Below are 24,790 nucleotides of genomic sequence, written 5' to 3'. Positions count from 1 at the left end.
ACTTGGATTTCTCTGACTCCGTGGCAGACAGCAGGAAACTGGAGCTGCAGAAAAACCTGTTCAGCTCCCTGACCTTGGGTCATAATATTGGCATGTGAGATAGAGTGGGTTGAGTGGCCTAGGCAGGAGGGAGGGAAACTTTGCTTTTGTTGGAATTACTTTTTGGATCAGTTTAGTTCTTTGCAATGAAGTCATAGCTTTTGATGCCCCCATGAAGTTCTAATAAGCAGAGTATTTTGTCTTTGAAGTTTCCTTTATTGTTTGTATTTGCAGAGTTAAAATCAACATTTAATTGATAATGCTTGCTTTTCGTAACACATTGAATGATACGTGCAGGTCTTCTCAATTTATTGTCTGTTAATAAAATGTGGGGCAGAAAATACTTCTGCCTGGAATGCAGTTTTTCATGACTTATTGAACTGGCATAAGCTGTCTGGAGACTGATTACTGGGATTCCAGAATTGATTTGAAAGCCAAAGTTTGGGGTTGTTTGAGCAAAGTATTTAATTATGATCATTACCTATGTTGTTGGGTTTTGCTTCAAATGCAGCAGAGTATTGAACAATCTGTGTTCCATGTGTTAGATTGTGGTTATAAAATGTAGAGAAACTCTTTGAAGCCCCCAGAGTGCTTGTCCTTTATCTCACTACTTATGAGTGTTACAGGAAGGTGAAAGTAGCAGCAAACTATAGTTATAGTTCACATTCCTTACCAGGAGCTTTTGGCTTTGTGTACATTTGGGTTATAACCACTGGTAAAGGTGTGACTGTGTGTCTGGTTTGTTGTTTGAGATGTGACAACTTCTTTTTCTGTTGGTTTTTTTTGGTTTTTTTTTTCAGTTACTATACAGAGGAGCTTGTGCATTAGATGAGCATTAGAAGGGTGCAGGGCTCCTCCTGATCATACTGGAGGAATAGAGTGCTGGACTCTGCATTCCCCAGTTGGTGTATTGCATTCCTCAGCACTTCCAGACTTTGCTTGAGCTGTGATGAGTGAATCAGTAGTGGGGCTCAGCAAAATACTGGATTGTTGCTGTGCTGCTCACTGTACTCGTGTTTATGGCGAGGATGTCTTGGACATCCAGGATTTTCATAAGAGAATTACAGAATTCATTGGACACTCTTCTTTCTGTCAGATCTTAATTGAACACCAGCCATACCTTAGGGCTCTGAACCCTAAGGAAATGTTAGAAGGCTGATTCCCACTTCCCAGTATAGTATGGCACAGTGTCCAGCCTGCGATGTAACTTTTCACTGGTGCATCTCCTGGGCTGTCATGATGATTGCTGAGGTCTGTGAGTAGCCATTGACCTGATTCCATCAATGAAATCCTCTCTTCCTGTGGCTCTGGCTCATGAGGCTGAGAACAAGAAGTCTGGGGTTGGTCCAGCTGGCCTGCACTGACCAGACAGTAGCCCTGCAGGGTTGACACAGCGGGGCCAGACTTGTGCTCTGCACTGATTCCCTCTCCAGGGATATGATGTTAAATGTCCTCTTCCTTGGAGCAACTGCCTCATGCCAGAGATGATCCAACAGAAGAAATATGTCTCGTGCTGTATTTTGCATGGGGGGTGTTTGACTTTGCTGCAACATCCAGGTTCTGGGGTCTGGGTTTCCAGCCAGTGTGATGGGCTGAACTCCTCTAACACGTGAATTTTTAAAAAACGTTTCTCCTTCCATACTTATTAATGCAGGAATGCAGGCCTCTGGGCCCCTCTGGGTTTGCTCAGTTTCTTGCAGCACAGATTCTGATGGCTCATTGTGTCAGGATGTCTGACTGTGCACAGCACAGATGCTTCTGCTCAATAGCTCTAAGTTTTCAAAGACAGCCTGGTCATCTTTAGCCTGCTGTCCATGCAGCTGTACACAGGGTGTTAGTCCTTCTGGACCAAATGCTGAAGCTGAAAGTTAGTCTGTCATGACTGTTTTAGTTTCTCTGTCTTCCCCTTACTCTGCTGAAGTATTGGTACTTTCAAACCTGGCTGTCCTAAAGCTCTGAAAAGGTTGAGTTAAACTGCTTTTTGTGGAATTATTCAAAAATAAAAAGCTGCCAAACTCACATGCAATGGCAGCACATGGTAGTATTAAAAATACTATTCCTGCTTATTGGAATAATTGTGTGAGCTGTAGGGTGCTCCCCACCCAGCTGTGATACCATATGTAACTGTCCTCGGAGTGCAAGGGAAAAGAATTCAGCAAAACTACCACAAAGCTGTGTTGGGGGAGTTTAAGCTGGATATTAGGAAGAGGTTCTTCCTCCAGAGGATGGTCGGGCACTGCCCAGGCTCCCCAGGGAATGGTCCTGGGCCCGAGGCTGCCAGAGCTGCAGGAGCGTTCTCAGGGATGCCCAGGCTGGGATTGTTGGGGTGTCTTTGCAGGGCCAGGGGTTGGAAGGGCCCCAAAAGGATCATCAGTTCAACTCAGAATATTCTATTCTAGGATCCTATGAACCTTTTTCCCCATGTGTTTATGGTCACAGACTTCTGTGGGATCTGTTTATTGCTCCTGACACTGTATCCCTGCTCTGAGTCCCTGGTGACAGGTTGCTGTGCACACCTCGCTCTGTGAGGGTTCCTTCTGACAGTGATGGATTTTGTAAAGGAGGCATCCAACTTCCTGAGGTTTTCTGTTCCTTCCCTCACACCACCTGTACTGCCTGAGCAGGGAATGTTTTCCCTCTGGTGCTCATGACTTTCTACTCTAGGAAGTGTAGGATATGATCCTTCACACTGTTCCAAAGGCTCTGTCTGTAAATGTCAGCTCCCCAAACGTGACCCCCTCTGTGCAGAGGCTGGGACGGAGATGTGGGCTTCCTCTGCACCCTCTGCATTTGCTTGTGTCAGTGTGAGTTCTGGTGGAGCTTGCTGAGGTCAAACTCTGTGATCAGCAGCTGTTGGGGCAAAGGGATCCCTCCACTGCTGCTGGAAAATGTGGAGCAGAAATGATATTTTGGGGTGACTTGCTAAGGTTGTATGCAGGAATCTGGGGTCCATCTCAAACATTGCTATCATGGTGGCTCACTCTCTGCAGGTATGCCTGGGGCATGTTGCCTACAGGACCAAAAGAAGTCACTTTCATGTAGTTGTAATTCCTCAGGAAAGGATATAAAACTTTACCCTTTCTATGCCTTTTTCTTTTCACGGTGTCTTCTCTGGAAGACTCACTCTCAGAAATTATGCAGCAAAAAAAGAAATGAATGTCTTTGTCCATGTGAGCTTTCCAAGCAGAAAGGAGAGGAGGCTTTTACTGCCCAGCTGTCAGGTGCTGCAGGGTGGTGAGTAGCTCAAGTTCACGTGGCAGGGCAACCACTCATTTCACCAGTGCAGTGAACTCAGTCTAGAAACAGAATTCTGAAGTGTTCTTGTTTGTGGAAAATACTTAAGTATTCTCTTTGGCTGAAATAGTTTCCTTTTGCATGAAATTGTTTATGTAGTTTTGCTGTTAACTGTGGAATTCAAATACATTGTTACATCTGGATTTTTTTTTCCTAGCTCTTTAATCACATTTGGTGGTTCTTTAAATGTGCATTCAAGAATGCCTTGTGGCAATGGTTAACTTAACTAGAAGTGCAAATGGTTTGCAGACAAATTGCCCAAACACTGAAAATGTGAACACCAGCTTTGCCAGCTCCACTTAATTCCCTTTGTCATAAAGGTGACCACATAAACTGCCTCGGAGGTAGTAACTGAGTTCTAGCAAGGGTATAGGAACACAGTTAACCTAAGTCAGAGAATCCTGGAATATCCTGAGCTGGAAGGGACCCTCAGGGATCATCAGTGCAGCCCCTGGCCCTGCACAGACACCCCAACAACCCCAGCCTGGGCATCCCTGAGAGCGCTGTCCAAACGCTCCTGCAGCTCTGGCAGCCTCGGGGCCGGGCCCATTCCCTGGGGAGCCTGGGCAGTGCCCAGCAGCCTCGGGGGGAAGAACCTTTCCCTGAGCTCCATGCCCAGCCCTGACCCAGCTCCAGCCGTTCCCTGGGCTCCTGTCCCTGTCCCAGAGCAGAGCTCAGCCCCTGCCCCTCCGCCTCCCCTCGGGAGGAGCTGCAGCCCCCAGGAGCCTCCCCTCAGTCTCCTCTGCTGCAGCTGAACGAGCCAAGTGCCCTCAGCTGCTCCTCAGACCCTTCCCCATCTTTCTGGCCCTAAAGGTTGCCTGGGTTCTTTCAGAGGGATCAGAGCACAGCCAGGAGCAGCAGCTGCGGCAGCAGTTCTTGGGCTCTGCTTCTCAATGTTTGGGGCATGTCTGGGGTTGTCAGTGGATTTCTGGTACCCCTCTGATGACCCAGAGTGCCGGCTGCTGTCAGGACGGGATAGCTGCACAACACCTGGGCTTGGAGCAGGTTGCTCTGAGCTTTGTCAGGTGTACTTGATCAAAGGATGTTAGGGTTTTTGTTCTGGTTGACCCCTGCTTGGGGAGAGTCAAGCACTTGTTTAGCTGTTGCTTAGGCCAGGCTTATGTACCAGTCTGGCCTAGAGCACAGCTCCCAGAGCCCTGTGAGCAGGCAGAGCAGGGCAGGGACTGGGCACTCTGCTGTGTTCAGCCCATGTGCACTCAGGGCTGCTGTGGTCTCCAGCTGTTGTGGCAGCACCTATTCCTGGAACAGCAGAGGCCTTGGCCAAAGAAAAGCTGCCTTGACTGAAAAGGATGGTGGAGCTGTGCAGGGAGTGCCTGGGGCCTCTCACTCAGGCTGGGCGGATGTCTTCCTAGTGCTGCAAGTGAGGAGGACCTTTGTCACCGGGTGAGGAGCCTGTGGGTGAATTGAAAACCAATCTTCGAGGTTGGGAATCATCAGCACAAGGTGCAGCTGGAGGGGAGTCACTAGTGAAGGACCCAAGGGTTTGACATCAGGGCCAAATCTGTTAGAAAGGTGAACTGGCCAGTGGTTCCGACTGCACCCTCGGTGTGTGCACAGTTGTACCGGTTTGGCCAAATTTAGAAATATATCCTCTGAGAGAAGGCACAACCACCCCTCCCCCACCAGGTTCGGGAAAAATAAATTTTCTTCAAAGGAAAGTGAAAGAGGTAAAAACTATTTATTTAACAAACGCACGAGAAACGGAAAATAATGTTAAATAATAAAAATCTCTCACTGTGGAGAAAAAACCTGGGAAAGTGTTAGAGTCCTCCCTTTGGTCCCCTTGGAGCTGGGGCTTGGCCCAGGGCCAGGCCCTCTGTGCTCAGTGGAAAGTCCTCCCGATGTGCTCTGATATTGAAGCAGTCCAGCAGAAAAGGGAGAAACTCTGAAATTCCAGGAAAGAAAAAAAAAACTCTCAGTCTCACTCCGGAGAAACAGAAGCTGAACCACTGGACAAAAAACTGACTCCGGGAGCAGCCAGCCGGGTGCTTCCTCCCTCCCCTGCCACAGCTGGGAAAAAGAAGTTGCTATCTCAGTGTGACCTTGAAAAAGCTGCAAACTGCTTTGAAAAAGTTTTGCTCAGTTTTCCCTTCCCCCTCTTTCCTTCCCCTGCTCAGTTTAGAGGTATAGAAAGGCACAAAGTTAATTTCTTGGCATAGGGCAGCGATATGGGGTACACATCCTAAAGTCACCCCAAGGCAATAGTGATGTCAGAGTGGGAGCAGTGGCTGGTCACCAGGTGGTGGTGCTGCCACTCAGAGGGACCCTGAGAGTGTTCTCTGAGAGCCTTGAGGCAGGGCTGGCACAACAGGCAGTGGCTCCCTGCTCTTTTGGGGTCATGGGTATCCTTCTGCTCCATCTGGATACGGAAAGGGTTAAATATATCCCTCCTTACAGTACAAAAGTCATAAAGGCCAAGAGAGCTGTACAGGCCATTCATGGCTCTGCTTCCTTTGCTTTTCTTTTCCCTCGTCAAGCCATACAAATGAGCCATGTAGCAACATCTTTGGTTGTGTTCTGATATTTCTCAGCATGTTTTTAGTGGGAGTTATTGTTCCACATATTACAATACTTTCATTCTCTTCCAGTGGAGCAGCTGCGTTTCTGCAGAGTAAAAGTTGGGTTCAGCTCAGCCTATGATTGGGGTGACTGAGCACTTGCTGAGGTTTTGTACTGTAATGTTTGCAGCTAAAGAAGTGACATTATTTGAAAGCTGAAGTTTCTTCCTCAAGAGATGGAAGAAGTGAATTTTTGAGCCCTCAGCATCTTGAACAGTCAGATTTTTGTTCCAACAACTGTCCAGATTTTTGTTCCAAATTCTGTCCAATTTAAAGAAATGAGATCTTGCAGTAAGAGGCGTTTTCCCCCCAGACTCCCTCCAAAAAAACAGCTTGTGGTATTTCTGCACAGTTTTGGGCCTGGTGTTTTCTGTGTTCACTTTACAAATCCTTTTCACTTCACAGAATCTCGGATGCTGGCAATTCATCTGGAAAAGGAGCCCTGGCGCAACTGAAATTGAATCTCAATAGAGAAATATTCTGGAACTGAGAGAAAGGAAAAATAAAAAGAGAACATATAGAAATTATAATTATGCAGAGAGGCTTTGTGAAATGAAATTAATTACTAAAAAACCCCACCCTTTTGTTTTCAGGATTTAAAGCTGTTACTCTTATGGTTGAAGTTTTGCAATATTGTGGAGATGGTGAGATCCCTGTGAGCTCTCTGAACCAGGGTTGACAACAGACTTGTGTCAAGTTAGCTTTGTAGCTTTTGACTTTTTCCCAAAGAGGTGTCTGTTTGAGTTGCTTGTATTCATCTTTGTTTCAAGGCGAATACCACTGATTTTGCATAAGGAGAGGGCGCTTTATTTGTAATTTATAATGTTTTGCTGAGTTGTTTGAAGGTCAGGCTTTTCAAACTGGCTAAATGTGCTTTTGCCCTTAAACTTCTATAAATGAGACTCTAAATGGTTCGGCCATGAACAGAAAGAGAGTTGTGTCCTAAAGCTGGGGAAGCAGTGAGGACACATTCTGGATTGGAAAACCATTATCAATATAACTAGATATTTTCTTTGTTTCCTTGCTAGTTCCTTTCTGTTGCCATCAAGTGTCTGTTCAGTAGGATGTGCTGATTTGAAGCCACGAGCAGAAGCAGGAAGTGGCTTGGTGAGCAGTCTGGGTCTTAATCACAGGAACCGCAGCAAAGCTGGGTTCAGGTCCTGTAGAAGGAAGATCCTGAGCTGCTGCACGGACTGACCACAAAGGGTGAAACATCCTGGAAATGCTTCAATATAAACCTAAACTTTCAGCTTTGTACTCAGTGTAGGTGGTGTGTGGTGCGGCAGTGGCTGGTGCAGTGCTGGTCTGACTGACCCAGCCCTCCAGCAGCACAGTGCTTGCCTCGATTCTCTCTAGGTTAGGCACAGCCCCGGGCTCTTTGGCTATGCTGAGCTTCCCCCCCAGCCTGACACAGACAGCACTGTGTGGGGTTTCTGGTGCTGTCTTGGTGTTTCAGTGACTAATGATAATTTTGGGCGGTATTTATGACTTAACTGGAGATGAGGCGGGTGAAAGTATTTGAGAATGATTAATTGTTGCTTCAACAAATTCTTTAGGTAAACAAAAAAGTACTTGCTTCCATTTCCCAAAATCTGCATAGGAGACAGCAGAATATTTTTGGCAGGTAAGGTAAAAGTGAAGTTTACAATTATCTGCTTCAGTACCTGCACTGAAGCTCCTGTACTCAGTTCTGTCTCCAATAGTGTGTTTTCTGTGACTCATTGTGGTCACCACAGCACAAATGGTTGTGTCAGAGACACAGCAGCTGCTCAGTGTTACAGGTGGGGTGGGTGAGAGGACATCGCTGAACTGTGGGCTAGGGGACTGGATAGGAGAAAAGTTTAGGTTCAAACTGGGTTTTAGCTTCAGCTTCCTGTGTTTCCAGAGTAGCTGAGATGCATCATCTATACCATTAAAGAAGGATTGAGTGCAAGGCTGGAGCCCTTCTGCTCTGGAGCCAGGCTGGGAGAGCTGGGGATGCTCACCTGGAGAGGAGAAGGCTCCAGGGAGAGCTCCGAGCCCCTTGCAGGTCCTAAAGGGGCTCCAGGAGAGCTGCAGAGGGACTGGGGACAAGGCATGGAGGGCCAGGACCCAGGGAATGGCTTCCCAGTGCCAGAGGGCAGGGCTGGATGGGATCTTGGGCAAGAATTGTTCCCTGGGAGGGTGGGCAGGCCCTGGCCCAGGGTGCCCAGAGCAGCTGGGGCTGCCCCTGGATCCCTGGCAGTGTCTGAGGCCAGGCTGGACATTGGGGCTTGGAGCAGCCTGGGACAGTGGGAGGTGTCCCTGCCCATGGCAGGGGGTTGAATGAAATTGTCTCTCAGGTCCCTTCCAAACCCAAACCATTCCATAATTTCCTGTCTTTTAAAAAACATACTATGAATTATTTGCTAGAAGTTACTCTATTTATTACTGTCTGTGTTGTGATGGTGGAATTTGATCAGCATAGACATGGAATGGAAAATCATGCCCTTCAACTGTTAGTTTTGAAAATTGGTGATTAGATACTTCAGATGTTTGTTCACATCCAAAAATGTGTTTTGACAGAAATCCTTCATGAAGCTGCTTGCTTTTTCTTGTAAGGACACCTTGCAGTATGAAAAAAAAACTGCCAAGGATGTAACAAATAGCAAGTGCTTGTCTCCAGAGTCAAGTCAAGCAGCACCTGGAGAACATGTCAGGTTCTGAAACTGTCATTTTAGAACATTAAAATGAAAAAGTGGTTAAAATTATCATGTGGAGCAGATTTAATGTTTGGCTGAAGGATATCAGGAGGAGCTAGAAACCAGCATCATCTCCCTAGACCAGCAGACAAAAAATGACAGAAGAAATCTTGTGGAAACCTGTGGAAATGAGTTTTCACACAAAAATAGACTGAGGAAGGGCGTGCTTCCAAATTGTGTGATAGAATAAATAGTCCACTGAACATTGGCAGAGTCTTTGTTCCAAGCTGAGTAGCAGTTTTGGTAGTTCCAGGCTTTGATTTAAGGACTCACTAGACCTCAAAATTTAGAAATAGTTCCATCAATGAGAGAAAATCCCAAGAGGCAGAAGAAAAGTGAGATTCTTTACTTTTGCTAAACCTTTCTTTAGTATTCAGTTCTGTTCCATTCCTCCTTAGCTGGAAGGTGCATCCAGGCTGTCAATAGAAAAAGACCTTGTGCTGTGGAACTGAAAGAACCTGAGGTTGGCATAGCGTTGAGTTCCTTGGGGATCATAGGATGGGGCAGTTCCAAGGGGCACTAGTCCAGCTTCCTGCTCAGAGCAGACTCAGCTGTGAGGTCAGACCAGGTCCCTGAGGCTCTGTCCTATAGGGGAACTTCCATGTACTCCAGTCTCCTGAGCATCTTGGTGGTCTTTTCCTGTGCTTAGTCCAGTTTATCAATGTCTTTCTTGTGTTGGGGGATGTCAAAAATTGGATGCAGTACTCAAGGTGTGGTCTAGTGAGTGCTGAGTAATGGGGGATGATCTCCTTTCTTCTGTCTTCTGGCTGTACAGGATGCTGTTACCCTTCTCCCTTGGGACATTGCTGGCTCATGCTCCATACCCTGATTCCCAGCTCATTTTCCATAGAAGAGTCTCTGTCCACTAAGTGGCCAGTCTGTTGTTGCCAGGGTGTCTTCCTCCCCACAATCAGGACTCTGCATCTGTCCTTGCTCAGGACCTCATTCTGTGAGGTGCTTGTTGGCTTGTCCCCTGTGGCAGCCCGACCCTTCAGTCTATGACAGGTTCTTCCCAACCTGGTGTCATCTCCAGTCTTGGTGAGAGCACACTCCCATCACCTCCTCCATGACATGGATCACGAGGTAAACTGCAGGTCCCAGCAGAGATCCTTGCAAACTCCACTAGTTCCAGGCATGGAGGTAGAATGTGTGTGGGGGGGTGTGTGTGTGTTTTTGTCTCCTTTTGAAGATGGATTTGGTGCTTACGTTCCTTCTTCCAATTTCCTGATCATTCAAAGATGAAACGGTTTTGGCAGGGACATGAGCCTGGTGTCTCAGCACCCTGACAAAGAGCCCATTTCATCCCCCCATGGGTTTGACTGGGACCAGTTCACTCAACCAGTTAGTCCCTGGCTCAGTCTTCATCCACTGGCCCTTCTCTGGGAGCTTTCTGAAGTGCTGAGGCCTGTTAGACTCTGCTGGTGAAGTGAGGCACAGAAAGCATCGTGTGCCCCTTTGCTCAGATCACATGTTAAATCTGCTCCCACACTTCCAGCCTTGTGCTGCTGGAACAGCAATAGAACATTTTCTTGTTACCCTTGATATTACTGTTTTGTTTCTTTGCATTCTTTTCAAGTCTGAACTGCAGTTGAGCTCTGCCATTCCTCAGACAGAGTGGACAGTGTTTCCGAATTCCTCTTTTTGTAGCTGTCACTTCTTCCATCTCCTGTGCTCTCTGTTTCTCTTGGAGCTCTGCCACGGGCTCCCTGCTCAGCCAGGCTTCCCTGCTCACACATCTGCCTGTTTTCCTGGCTGTTAGGAAACAGAGGATGCTGTATGTGTTCTGTGACTCACTTGGGAGTTAGGGTACAGCCTCTTGATCACCTACTCTGCCAGTCCTACCTTGCTGCACTTCTCCATTATCATAACACTTTTTGGGAAGTTTGATGCAGGATGGTCGTGTTTTTCTCCGGGCTGATGTGATCATGTAGCCCTGGCTGTACAACAGTGTAACTGTGCTAAAGAAGCCCACACAGGGCACATCTGAGCACTTGAATCTGTTCTTATGCTCAGAAAGTCACTGCTTTGAATTCTGCTGATGCCTCGTATTTTACGTGGTACTTCTCATTCACGCGTATTTAGGCTCTCTGGTTATCACTCTCACAGCACAGTTTGTAAAGCCAAACAAAAACCTCAAACCCAGCTCACGTCCTCCAAAAACCAATTCCCAGTTCAGAAAACAAGTTCTAAACTAAATTGCCGTCGTGCTGAGGTGCGCTGAGGTAACAGGAGCCAGGTTTGATTTTGGGGTTTCTTATGAAGGACAGGATGGGGAGGATCTGAGTTGGCTGCTCTCAGTGAAGTGCTCAGGTGTGTATCAGACTCCTTGGTGGAGCTGGAGTTGTCAGCAGTGGGCTGAGAATAAGGAAGGAGCTGGTGACTGAAGCTGTGTCTCGGGAGCTGGGAAAGGAAGCAGAGACATGGACAGAAACCCAAGTGATGCACGGAAGGAAAACCAGTGCCCTCTCTCCTGAAAGGGCCTTTTATCATGGAAACAAAACTTGATTCTTTCTGCTGAAGGACTGTAGTATTTTGCTTAAAACTAGGTTTTATAGTTACTTTGTTAATTATTCATCCAGATAAGGGCCTACTTGTTGCTCTTTTTTAGCTTTTCCTCTTGAGTAAATTTGCATTTGTGTATATGCAAACTTCTAATAATATTTTTTAATTCCTATCCACTAAAATGTTTTGAAAACTGTTACAGCACCAATTTCCTTTGCACTGCAGGTTTCTATAGCAGGTTGGGAACATCAGGAGAAAGCAAAAAACTTCTCTCCTTGCCTGGGATAAACACTTGACAGGAGTCATAATGCTGTGTAAATGTCAGTTCCTTATATATTTCCTGGCATCCCTAGTAGAGAGGTAGACTGTACTGTTCTGGAGTAAAACTATGAAGCAAAAAGCATTCCTGCACAGGTGGAAATGCCTCCTGCAGTGACAGGACTGTTGTGTGTTGGTCCAGCCTGTGTAGAGATGAACACTGGGCACTGAGTGGGAGGAGATGGCTGAGGCTGATGCTCTTGGGTATTTTAGAGCAAGGAGAATTAATATATGCTGTCAATTTTGCATGGGTTGGGTTTTTCTAGCACTTAAGGACTATAAGGTCATGTTATACTAATGTAGTTTAAAGGCGGTAAGTACAAACTACGAGGGAAGGTCTGCATTCTAGGTTATTGTAGAGAAATACAAGTAATTGATAGTGTCTTACCTATTGTCACGTAAAAGTTAATGGGACTGTAATATTTGGGTTCAGTACAAACTTACTGTCAGATGTCTAGAGGGAATATGAAAATGTCTGACCTTTGTGATCCTGCCACTTTCACAGCCTTCTTTTTTTAATCTGTGTTTGAGTAAACCCCATTATGTCCCTGCCCCCTCACTTCCCAGGACATTCAAACTGTTGGATAAGAAATAGTCATTGAGCAACTGGAAGTGGAAAAGGTGCAGAATTTTGCTCCGACAAAAACAGTAAAGAAGGCCAAGAGGACACAGTCACTGAGGGTACTTTGGGGACAGACACTTGGAAGGAAAAACCTATGTAAGGTCTAGGATAGGACTTGTACAGGAACAAGTGGACACAGAATTTGCAGACTTGAGTTTGGAAAAGGAGAGCATTGGCTGGAGGCTGTAGAATGTGCTTTCAGGCAGAATGCTTGGGACAAAAATCAGAACTGCTTTTAACGTGGACTTGTGTGTGTGTTAGGGCACAGTTTCTGTTTCCAGGGACTGGACCCAGCTCTCGTGCCTTTTACTCTTGGGTGTCCATGGGCGCTGTTACTTAGGTTTGGTTTTATCCTGTAGGTAAGTAACTTAAAATTCCTTGTCACTGATCTCAAATGGTGCATAAACACATAGCCTGTGTGATGCTTTGGAAGGAAACAAAGGAGCGTGGGCAGCAGGAAAGGGGGGTATTCTGTCCCTCCACTCCGGTGAGATCCCATCTGCAGAGCTGTCTCCAGCCTTGGGGACCCCAACACAAGACAGACATGGAGCTGCTGGAATGAGTCCAGGGAAGGCCATGGAGGTGGTCTGAAGGCTGGAGCCCCTCTGCTCTGGGGCCAGGCTGGGAGAGCTGGGGGTGCTCACTTGGAGAGGAGAAGGCTCCAGGGAGAGCTCCGAGCCCCTTGCAGGGCCTAAAGGGGCTCCAGGAGAGCTGCAGAGGGACTGGGGACAAGGCATGGAGGGCCAGGAGCCAGGGAATGGCTTCCCAGTGCCAGAGGACAGGGCTGGATGGGATCTTGGGTAGGAATTGTTCCCTGGGAGGGTGGGCAGGCCCTGGCCCAGGGTGCCCAGAGCAGCTGGGGCTGCCCCTGGATCCCTGGCAGTGTCCAAGGCCAGGCTGGACATTGGGGCTTGGAGCAGCCTGGGACAGTGGGAGGTGTCCCTGCCCATGGCAGGAGTGGAATGAAATTGTCTCTCAGGCCCCTTCCAAACCCAAACCATTCCATGATCTACAATGTTGTGCCTGCTATGTTCTCTGGGAATTTGTTGCAAGGGACTGGGGAAGGATACTCATTGTACTGAAAACAGCATAATAAATTTATATGAGTGGAACCCTGCTCTTCTTCATCTATCAGGAAAATAGTCCCCCAGTTCTCCCCAGTGCAGCATCCATCCAGGAAGTGAGAGTCCTGACTGCCAGGGCTCACTGTGGGTCACAATTGGAGGGATTAGTCTTGTTTGGAGTATATTTCCCTGGTCTTTAAGGGCCCATTTCCATAAGTTTTTTTAGGACCTGGTTCTGTTCGGTAGTTTGCCGGAATATTCATGTTTATGTGACTTTTGGGACAGACTGAAAATACCCATAAAGCAGCTGTTGCTCTGAGCCTTCAGAGCAGAGCTGGACCTGTGAGTGATGTTGGATCCTTCCCATCCTTGCAAGAGGGAAAGTCATTGCCAGATGTCCACCTGGTATTTTTTCCATCTTAGACTTACTTTTGTTTTCTTAGTCAGACCCTGAAGAAATAAGGTAGGGTCCAGGTGCTAAACATTTTTCTAATTGTTCAATTATTCATTTTCTTAATCAGAGGTAAATAATCTCAGTAGGTAAGTGGGTATGAACCAAGCATATTTGATCTAAACGATTTACCATCTTTGACTGATAAAACAAAATGAATGTTATAAAGAAATCACAAAAACCATGCTGTGGGTACATGTAAGAACCATTGATCAGAATTTCGCACATGTCACCTGTAGGTCTCCAAAGGATGGCATTAAATCCTGCTTGACTGGCACAGAGCAGTTTGCCATGTGCTGTGTCTGGTATCATGAGAGGCTGATGGGAGCTGCTTTAACACCAGGTCTCTAAGGGAGCCGGATGTTGTTTCTGTGTGAGATCTGCCTTCTCTAAGAGTTTTAGCAGACAGCAGAAATTACCTGTGGGTGTTTATACAAAGGGTCTGTCTGTTAGACAACAGACTCTGACGTTGCCTGGGTTCAGCTGAGTTACTGCTGGATTAGGTTTCACGAGGAAGCAGCCAAAGGCAGAGGCTGTGCCAGGAGCTGGTGCAGTTCTGCAGTCAGTCTGTTGGCATGAAAACACTGAGGGTTATTTGGGGTTTCCTTCCATTCCCTTGTGGATTTTATACTTGCAATCTCGATGTCTCAGCAGACTGGGCATTCTTTTTTTCAGTATCTGGAGTTAATCTGCAGTTCTCTTGCAGCCCTTCTCCTCATTTCCTCTGATGTTTGTGCCAGGATACCATCATTTGACACCTGTGTCTGTATTTGGTGTTCCGAAATGTCTGGAAAGCATAAGGAAACTTCTTGTCAGCTAAGACCATTGCAGAGCCAAGCAGTGTGATTAAAAAAGGGCTATTTCACCACAGAATCCTTTATCATAACAGTTAGTTTTGTCTTCCATTGTTAGGCTTGAGGACACTAGAACTTAATAACTTAAAAGTAGTATATTGTTAGAGGAAAATAGCACATTTTCCTATGCATGCTCACGATTTTCTTTAGAAAATCCCACAGATCTGACAGAGACAAGGAGAAGTTGGCTGAAAGAGGTGTGTCTTGGGTTGAATTGCAGTTGGTTTATTGCTCTGAGACAGTCTTGAATGTATTTTAGTTATTTTTAGGCCTACATTGATAAGAGCCTCTAATTGTTGGGAAATTGCAACCCAAAATGATCTTAGTATGTAATGTTATAACTGGTAGTAGCAATTGTGGAGATTGGAGATACAAGCAGAACAAGTAAGTATCCAAATAAATATACTTTTCCTTAAATATATTAAGGATTTTTATTATTAATATCAAATTCTTCCCGTAAGAGTTAAGAGTAAACTTAGATAAAGTGATAGTACATGAATTGTCTGCCTTAAAGAGAATTTTTTGCTCTTCACTATGATGCTGTGTTTGGGAAACTTGCTGCTTGTTAGCTGTATTAATGAAGGATTGGAAACTTCTTTTTCCCTCTTGCCCGCAGGGGTGGAGGTTGGAATAGCCAAAAAAATCACGAGGCTCTTCATTTCTTACCTGGCAGTTCATCCGTTGACATTTTCTCACTTTCTGTTCTCTATCCACAAGAGTTTGTACTGATGAACTTGGTTAAGTGATTGCCTTTGTCCCACACCCATGAAGTTTGCAAGAGTGATCAGAGTTGGTGTTTTAGTCTTTAATTTCTTGCTGTTGATGTGTGCTCTGTCCAATGCCTGCTGTCTGTGAAGGCAGAGGGATATCCAGAGTGGAAATAAAAGACCTCCAAGTTATTTATGAGGTGTTCCAGCCTTGGGAAACCGCCTTGGCTTACTGAAATATTTGCTGTGTGGACTATGTATGTTGAGTTCACTTCTTGTTTGCATTTCCTTTCATTTTAGTTTGTGATAACATTCTTTTGTTAGGATTAATTTTAAAAAATGTTCTTCCCTTTAGGACACAGCTTAGGCTATGGCTTTGTGAACTACGTAACTGCAAAAGATGCTGAAAGAGCAATAAACACACTGAATGGCCTCAGACTTCAGTCAAAAACTATCAAGGTAGGAGCTCTTCAGTCTTCTCTGAAAACGGCGTTGTAGTAAACTTCATTCTGATGGTAAGGTTTGTGTGCTCCCAGCTGCAGCAAGCAGGAATCTGGGAGGAGAGTAATGAAGTATTTTGAAGCAGCTTAGCATTTGAAGATTCCCTTTCTTTATATTCCCACCATTTTTATAGAAGTAGGGGGACCATTCCCAATTGCTGCCAGGCTTTTTAACTCATGCATATCTTGGATGCTTCATAATGTTTATTGTAAATCTTGTTAATACACACGCACTCCTTTCCTTATCCGAAACAACAGCCTGTGCTCTATGTGTAGGATTCACCCCTACTTGGGTGATCCTTGCAGCTTTCTCCAGTAGCAGAAATTAGGACAGAAAACTGCATTCTACTCGTGCCATCTTTTTATGAAGCATTAGAAAATCTACTGGCAGGACAAGTTCCTGATGTGAGCTGTGACAGGTCCAGCGTCCGAGTCAGAACTCGGGATTCTTGGCAAAAGTGTTTGCTGGGAGCATTGGTATTGGTCAGCTGCTGTCTCCTTACAGCAATGCTAATATAGTTGGTATCTCTTGGGTAAGCCCAAAATGAATGGACTTACGTAGGGACATGCCCTTTTCCCTGTTGTTTGGTTGATTTTCCCCTACTCTCTCCTGGTTCCATTTTTTTGAACTCCAGTAAAAATGTGTATGTTGGTAGTGGGGGAGTAAATGAAATTGGCTCATGACAATAAATTGATCTTCCCTGTTAATACCCTGAACATGTACTTCTATTTCTTTTAAAGGTGTCCTATGCCCGCCCAAGTTCTGAAGTTATCAAGGATGCTAATTTATATATCAGTGGCTTGCCCCGGTCAATGACACAGAAGGATGTAGAAGATATGTTTTCCCGTTTTGGGCGCATCATCAACTCACGTGTGCTTGTGGATCAAACCACAGGTGAGTTCTGGGGCCCTGGCTGCACAAAACTGGAGTGTACAGCATGTGTTTGGTGTTTTTCTGAGACTAGCAGTACCTAAACTTAAGTAAGTTAGCTTGTGGAAGTCTAATCATGACATCTGGGGTCAACCACTGATAGAATTTTAACAGGATATCCATGTTCGGTGACTTTTTTAAAACACAGAATGACTCATGCTGCCTCTTTGCCAGCTTACAGCCCAAACCTTGGACCATACTAAAATAGGATTATTGTCATTTTTATCAGTTACTGATTTGCCAAATCTACTTTCTTGCTCTGACACTTGCTGTCACTGCAGTGCACTGTGTTTCTGGGCCATGTGTGTAACCTGGAGTGCTGACCTTACCTTGACTTTACATGCATGCAGCTCTTATGCACAGGTCAATTCCAGGCCATAGTTACAGATTTAAAGCAAAACAAAAATGTGTTTTGTCTTTTGTACCAGCCTGGAACTCACTCACTCAATTTTCTCATATTTTAAACCATTTGAGATGTCTTACAGGCCTCTGTGGTTACTGCTAAGCAAAGGAATTAATTTCATACACTTAGTACTGCCCTAAAAATTCTAAATGTATTTTGCATATTGAAAAAAAAAAAAAAAGAGAGGGGAGGAGTTACTTAGTTAGGCACTTGGCTCAGGGGAAACCAAAGTTAAGGTTTTCTTTATGATGGTAATTCTGACTCTGTGTTACCATGTATTTTCAGTTTTAATTTCTTACCCCATTATTTCAGATAGTATAACTGCAGAGTCTGGCTTATCCTGTCACCCAGGTGTTCTGTGGTTTTACCAGTAGCCCATATGTCATGTATTAATCTGGAGAGAGCTTTTACAAATACACTTTTCATTGATTATGCATGTCCTGTATTAGAAGACAATCTAATTCATGCAATTCCGCATTTAACGTTTATAACTGGGATGTGCATTCATACACATCAGTTCAGAAGCAGCTTTCCTGCTCTGTGAGGAATCTGCTGTGGTTTGGAGTGGGCCACCAGCAGCTCCTGGTGGGCTCAGTCTGAGTGCAGGCTGAGGTCTGCAGGGCTGTGTCCCCATCAGAGCCAGCTCCTGGTGCAGGCACCACTTGCAAGTATTCGGTCAGATGGTGCTGCAAATGTGACTGTGCATCAGAGCAACCTGAGGTGACTTTGTGAGATCTGGGGACTGACATGGCAGACACTCCATGGTTGAGTGAGGAAAATCCCATCCTGCCTTTCCTGGAGAAAATTATTTGTTTTGCTCAGCTCCAGTACCTGCATGGTTCTGTCTCTGGAGCTGGTTATCCAGGGCACAGCTGTAATGAGAAACAAGAAAAAGACTTGTGGAGCACAGCAAACATATTAATGCAAGTGTCCAAATTAGTCATCCCTCTCTGTCAGTCTGTGGGGTCTGGAGAGCATCTGGATTTGACAGAGCTGTAAAATGAGATGACAGAAGTCATACAAATAAAATCTCCCCAAGAATAATACAGTTTTCATGTGTGTGCTGAGGCCTGATGCTGTGTAATTCAGCTCAGAATACAGCCTGCTTCCCATAGCCTTAACAATGCATTGACTGGAGAGTGGCTTCTGTTACACCTCACAGTTCATGCCTGCAGAGCCTGGGCTTGCTGTCCCACCAGGAGTGTAGCTGTGCCTTGGCTTTAAGCCTGCCTTTCATATCTTGGTCTACTCCCACTTAAGGCGTGTTTTAATTTGTACTCAGCTGTACCTTCTCACAGAGGTGGTGCTCCAGCTTTTGAAAATTATTCTGTTTAAAAATACACTTTCTACAATATTTGTATTTTAAGTGAATGCTTTGAGAAGCACTAGGATGAGCAGCATGAAAGTGGAGGAGTCACAGTAAGCAGAGCTCTAGGATGGGCCTTGCTGAGTTCTTAGTGGTGCTGCTACTCTGGGCCTTCCCAGGCTGGGACATACCGTTCCCCCTGGCACGGGAGGCTGATCTCAGTGGTACCTGAGCACATAGTGCTGTCAGCTCTACTCTGGTGAGCCCATCTGGTGTTACTTATCAAAATGCAAACACACCTTGCTTGCTGCAGGCCCAGGTTTTGACATGTTGCATTTCCTTCTGTGGAACAGAGAAAATGATCCTCAACTGTTAATCAACAACCTTGTGATTTATGATAAGCTTAACTTCTGTATCTGGCTTTGAAGATGGTCCTGGGTGGATGTGAAGAAAACATGAAAGTATCTGATATGTCCCTTTCTGAAACAGAGCTAGTGAAGACCTACATTTAGTCTGGCCACATTATCTGCTTTGGGATGGCATTTAAACAAAATGTGCCCTATTAGCTTCACTGTGATAAACCGTATTTTCAGCCTAAGGTCAAGTCACAGATGAGAAGCAAGGGGAGGAGAGGAGAGCTCAAAGGGAATAACTTGTACCTCAGTCAGAAGGATAACAGCATCCAGGGCCTGGGACTAGGGAAAAATATGCAAATGTTTAACACTGTGACATTGGTTCAGTTCAGCTACCAAGAGGTAATTCTTCATTGATTTTAATGAATAAAAATAATGTACGTGCCAGCTGGAAATAACGTATGTGGTGCAGGTGAAATTGTGATCTCCCCATAAAAAAGGTGAAAGTCCTTTATTCTAGTCAGACATTTGTTCCCTCGTCTCTGAACCTGAGTTTGTTTGCAGCATGGAAAAATGAAAACATTTGCAAAAATTAAATTCTGTGTTTGCAGATGCTTTTTAGTGATAAAAGTAATTGAAACTGAGGGGTTTTTAAACAACTGGAATTAATTCTTTTTTTTTACTTAATTTGAAATGTTGAGTTTTTTGTGAATGGAAATGTCAGTTGGTGATGAATACCATGGAATTCTACCATGTATTTTTTTAAGCGTTTAGTCACTGTGGTTGTTATAGCTGAAATGAGTATGCTAATTTGTCTTTGGTTTCTTAATTTTGTACTTTATGCTTCAGCTGCTGAAGAAATGTAAATGTAGAGAACTTGAAAGCTGTGACCATAGAAATACTGAACTTTTTTTGGGTTTTGTTTTCAAAGTTATTTTGAGTTTATCCTGAACTTCAATTTTTTATTTTTGTTGTTGTTTTTGTTTTTTTGTTTGTTTTTTTTTTATTGGTTTGGTTACAAGGTTTGTCCAGAGGGGTCGCATTTATCCGGTTTGACAAAAGGTCAGAAGCAGAAGAGGCAATTACAAATTTCAATGGTCACAAACCCCCAGGTTCCTCCGAGCCCATTACAGTGAAGTTTGCAGCCAACCCTAACCAGAACAAAAATGTGGCACTGTTGTCGCAGCTGTGTCATTCACCAGCTAGACGGTTTGGAGGGCCAGTGCATCACCAGGCGCAGAGATTCAGGTAGGTTAGGAAGAATAAATGCATTTAAGGCTGTGCTCCTGTTCCCGTGTCCGTCTGGGGAGCTGCGGCCCCACAGCTGGGCAGTTATACCTTCATTGCAGCATGTGTGAATGAATACATAGTGCACTTTGTGTTCTGCAGTGTTATGTAAATAAACTGTTGCATTAAAATATGATTAAAGTAAAATCTTACTTGTAACATTTATATTGAAGTTAGTATGTAAAGGTACCTGCACTCTGGTGTCTGTTTCCACTACTGGGCTACAGTGAGGGGACAGCAGCAGCAGGTTCCAGGTGGGTGTTGGTAGGTGCCTGTCTCAACAGATCCCCATTCTGTGGTCTGCATATCTGAACACAGATAGAATTTGGCAACTTAATTAAAGCTCTGAATCGTTGGTTCCAGCAGGGAGGTGTTACAATAAGAGAGGAAAACCTTATTTCTGACGAGGAGGTTTTGTGGGATTCCTGCCTGCATTGCAAACTGTGCAGGGTTCTACCTTCCTTCGAGGCCTCATGACTTCACTGGTGAGAATATTGAGTAGTTGCAGCATCCTGTCTGCTTCCAGGGCTGTGGAAGACACTGTGCTTTGCCATAGAAAATTGCTTTGGTTGCTTTGAGTATAAATTGCTTGAATTGGAAATGCCTTGGGTTCTCATGGAGGAAGCTGATGGTTGGAGGGTGCTCTGGAAAATGCTCTATATTGACTGTCTTGCAGAGAAGCAATGGGCTTTGAGATGATGTATGTTTCTGAGAGCAGTGGTTCCCTGTTGAGAATTTACTCTTTTTTTGTTTTATTTTTCTCCTGTGAGGGATCCAATGAGCTCAGTAAAATTGGACTACAGTCTTAGCCAGCTTTTAGCTGTGCTGCTGTTCCAGTGTTGCTGTCACCTGCCCATAGTCCTGTAGCTCAGCATTTCAAGCACAGCTCTGTGTAATGGGTCTCCAGAGAAAATTGGTGGTTTGTAGTCAGCTGTGGTTTTATACTGAGAGTGGTTAAACAGTTTGCCCAGGGAGACAGTGAAGTTTCCATCCTTGGAGATGCTGAAACCTGGCTGGAATTGATACCAAAAGGGTTAATCCAATTTCTACTGTGCCTGTGTAGTTTTAGCAGGAAACAGGGTATCCAGGATCTGCTTTCTCAGCAAGGGTGGTTGGAAGATAAGGGGAAGACATCTGGCTTAGGAATGCAGCCACGGCTAAAACAAGGACTGAACCTGGGAAGCTGGGGAGGGCTTTATGGTAATAAGCAAAACATGCCCGTGGTGACTGTGTATAAGCAACACACTTGTAGAAGATCATGTGCATGCAAGGTGGAGTTATCCCCCGTGCAACCAGGCCTATAATGAATAATGCCCTTCTTAATGCTGTATTGGTGTTAAGGAGTTTTATTTTGACCGGTTTTCAGTGAGTTTTGGTGACAGGATGAGCCTAAGCAACCTGTTCCAGGTGCCCTGCTTCGGGCAGGGGGATTTATTAGAGGATTTCCAGTGGTCTCTGCCAGCCTCAGTTGTCCTCCAGTTCTCTTCAGCTGTAGCCCAGGGAAGTTTAGCTCAGGCAGCTCCTCGTTTCCCCGAAGCAGACACCCAGATCTCCACACCAAACCTTCTGAGCCATGCCAAGGAATGAAATTCTGCATTGTTTGCATTTAGGTGAATTATTAAAAAACTCTACCTATCTGCCCTTTGTCTCAGCCAGGGCTTCAGTGTGTCCTGGTCCTAGTAAAATCTTGAGACTTATGGCTCATTTCTTCATTCTTAACATTCTTAATTTAATTGGACATTTTCATCATTCTTCCCTCTAGAATTTATGCCAGGATCAAAATGCATCAGAATAAGCAGTGTAAATAGTATTCACATTCATAATTAAGAGACCAAATACCTTTAATTCAAACCTATAATGATCACTCAGGAACAATAAAAATGATTAATGTATTTATGTTAATTGTTGCTGGTGAAACTAAATTTTAATAACCAGTTTGTTCATTTTTCTCTTACTGTAGCATTTAGAGCAGCATTAATGTCCAATTTGTGTGCGTTTTGTAGAATCACAGACTGGTTTGGGTTGGAAGGGACCTTAAAGCTCCTCCAGTCCCACCCATGAGGGACACCTTCCACTATCCCAGGCTGCTCCAAGCCCCGGCCAACCTGGCCTGGAACACTTTCAGGGATGGGGCAGCCACACCCCGTGTTCCTCTAGGCTTGGGATGTCATAGTGGGGGGTTAAGATGGGAGAAAATGTTCTGTCTCTGTTCCGTTCCTGCTGCCATGGGAACTGGGTCCCCCTGGATGTCTGTGCCCAGTGCTTGTTTGTCAGCACACTTTGGCTGGCTGCTGCTCTCAGTGACAGACCTGCTGGTGGGGAAAGGGCTGAAGATTTTGAGGTCCCACAGCCTGGCAGAGGGTGGAATAGAACAGCTGGGGGTCAGGCCGTGCTTTCAGGAAGATGCTGTGGACGCAAGAGCCACCTCTTGACTTGCAGACACAAACTGTCCATCTCTGCCTCGTCCCAGACTTGAAGAACTCCAACACTTACTACAAAGCATCCTTCCCTGAGTCGCCCATGCAGGCACATCGGTACACGTGTGCACAACTCTTACCCCTGGAGTCATGGAATGAGTAAGGTTGGAAAAGACCTCCAGCATCATCAAGTCTGTCCTGCAACCCTCTGTATTTTTCTTCCCACCTTTAGTGTTAGCTTCAAGTTTTTTTAGTGAGTCTGTCTTCCTTGAAGGATCAACTTAGCGGTGGTTAAGATCAGGACCCCGAGTTTGGGTTGAGTCTTGTTCGTTTTGGTAGTGAACAAGAAATGACAAAGGGATAAGCAGCTTCCACAGAGCTTGCAGTCTATATAAATTAAAGTTGTGACCTCCTGCTCCACAGAGGTTGAATACTTAACCTGATATTTTGATTACATTTCATCTCGTTTCATCATAATCCCTGTAAATCCAGGATTAAGCCTTTAGTATCTAATTTGTAATTATTAATTTCCTTCAGAAATTTCTCCAACCCTTTGTTTAATGTTCTATTAATCCTTCAGAGTTCCTGTGGTATTTGTGGCTCACATCAGGAACTGGTCTTAGTGCTGTATCCCACTGGATTCCTGGACTAATTCAAAGACCTGGGCTCTCTGCTTCCACCCAGAGGGAATGATGCCACAGCATGGGGTTGTGTCTGGAACACAGACATCTGGGGCAGGGGTTTCTTTAGGGTGTAAGATTTGTTTACTTAAAGAGAATAGCAGATCTCCAGGTGCTGACCTGTGATGAAGTGGAGGGGTTTAGCTCCTGAAGCATGAGGAGACTGGCCAGGGCCCCTGAAGTCCTGTGGTTTTGCAGCTCACCAGAGCTTTATAGTAGAAGAACATTCTTTCAAATCTCAAATATTGCCAATTCAGCTGATTTTGCTTTTAGACTTGTTCAGGGTTGGAACCAGTTCCCAGTTCCTGTAATGGGCATAACTGCCGGTATCAGTGCATGAGTTCTGCCCTGAATGCCTGAAGGGGAGCCATTTCTGATAGTTCTTTGATGCAAGGGGAAGTGCAAGAAGACGTAAGTGTTTAACCCTGGTTGCTCAGACAGCTCCTGTACACCTGCTTTGTTTCACTCCAGTGAAATTGTTTAAATTTTCAGTTTTTAGACCAATTTTTAATTTGGATGCAAGCTGTGTGTATTGAGAAGAAACCGTTTCATCCAGACTAGTATTTCATCAAAGTTCTGGAAGAATGCGGGACTGAAACCCCAGTTGCTTCTATTCTTCCATACGTGGCTGTTTAACTCAACACCCTGATTTATTTCAGGCTTAGAGCTGCTGTCACTGAGTTCTCAACAAGATTTCTGTTGACCATAGCAGATCATTTCTGTAGCAGAGAGAGCAGAAAAAGTTGCTTGTGAGAAGGACATTGTCATTGTAGCTGCGCTCCTGCTCTTTGTGGAACTATTGAAAAATGAAAAGCTGCCAAGCTCAAGTGCAATGGCAACACAAGCTGATACTAAAACTAATGTTCCTGCTTACTGTCATCCCACGTGTGGTGCTGTATGTAACTGTCCTCAGAGCTCAGGGAAAAGAGTTCAGCAAAACCAGCACAAAGCTGTGTTAGGGGAGGTTTAGGTTGGATCTCAGGGAAAGGTTCTTCCCCCCGAGGCTGCTGGGCACTGCCCAGGCTCCCCAGGGAATGGGCCCGGCCCCGAGGCTGCCAGAGCTGCAGGAGCGTTTGGACAGCGCTCTCAGGGATGCCCAGGCTGGGGTTGTTGGAGGGGGCCGAGAAGGGCCAGGGGTTGGACTTGATGAGCCTTGTGGGTCCCTTCCCACTCAGGAGTTTCTGTGGTTCTATGAAAAGAATTTATAGGACTTGCATAGATGTGAGAAGAAATTGCTTTCATTTAGGAGTGTCATTTCTGAGATTACATCTTCCAGTGGGTTAAACTAATCCCAGGATCTGTTAAATGAAGCCGTCTGTCTGTCTAGTGGCAAAGGAGCAAAAGGTCATTCATAGAAACAAGAAGGATAAAGTGAAAAAGAGTTACAATTGAAAATCCACGGCTGTTGATACTTAATGCCCCAAGATGTTGGAGTTTTAGGTTAGCATGGCTTGAAAGAACCATCCACAAATAACACTGGCTACCGACTCTTAGGGAGGGTTGAAAAAGCAGTGTGGGGGAGACAGTATAAAAATAATTACAACAGCAATGAGGACACCAGCTGTAAGTGTGCTAAGACTGAGATCATTCAAATTACAATACTAAAGGAATTTTAAATCCACTTTCTCTGAAACATCCTGGATCTCTGTTGGCCTTAGTGTTTGCCCATGTTGGACAGTCTTTTAAACATCCTTAATAAGTATAACTTCCTAAAGGTCGTCTTAAATTGGTGTGGCCACAAAAATCTGTCCTGGTAGGACAGA

At 45.1% G+C, this 24,790-nt stretch overlaps 1 protein-coding gene across 3 annotated transcripts in view; it reads left to right on the top strand.

The window, feature by feature from the left end:
• ELAVL1 (ELAV like RNA binding protein 1) overlaps window positions 1-24,790 on the top strand; it is a 45,273-nt gene that overhangs the window by 11,169 nt on the left and 9,314 nt on the right. For all 3 annotated transcript variants that reach the window (XM_032093076.1, XM_032093074.1, XM_032093075.1), the window contains 3 exons: window positions 15,506-15,609; window positions 16,392-16,545; window positions 19,666-19,891. In XM_032093076.1, coding sequence (XP_031948967.1) covers window positions 15,506-15,609; window positions 16,392-16,545; window positions 19,666-19,891 — 484 coding nt within the window. The remainder of the gene's footprint in view (window positions 1-15,505; window positions 15,610-16,391; window positions 16,546-19,665; window positions 19,892-24,790) is intronic.

This window comes from Corvus moneduloides, chromosome 28 (assembly GCF_009650955.1).
Source record: "Corvus moneduloides isolate bCorMon1 chromosome 28, bCorMon1.pri, whole genome shotgun sequence".
In the NCBI taxonomy this organism is placed as follows: Eukaryota; Metazoa; Chordata; class Aves; order Passeriformes; family Corvidae; genus Corvus; species Corvus moneduloides.
The sequence above is the reverse complement of the archived record's forward strand: the minus strand, read 5'-3'. Positions and strand labels throughout refer to the sequence as shown.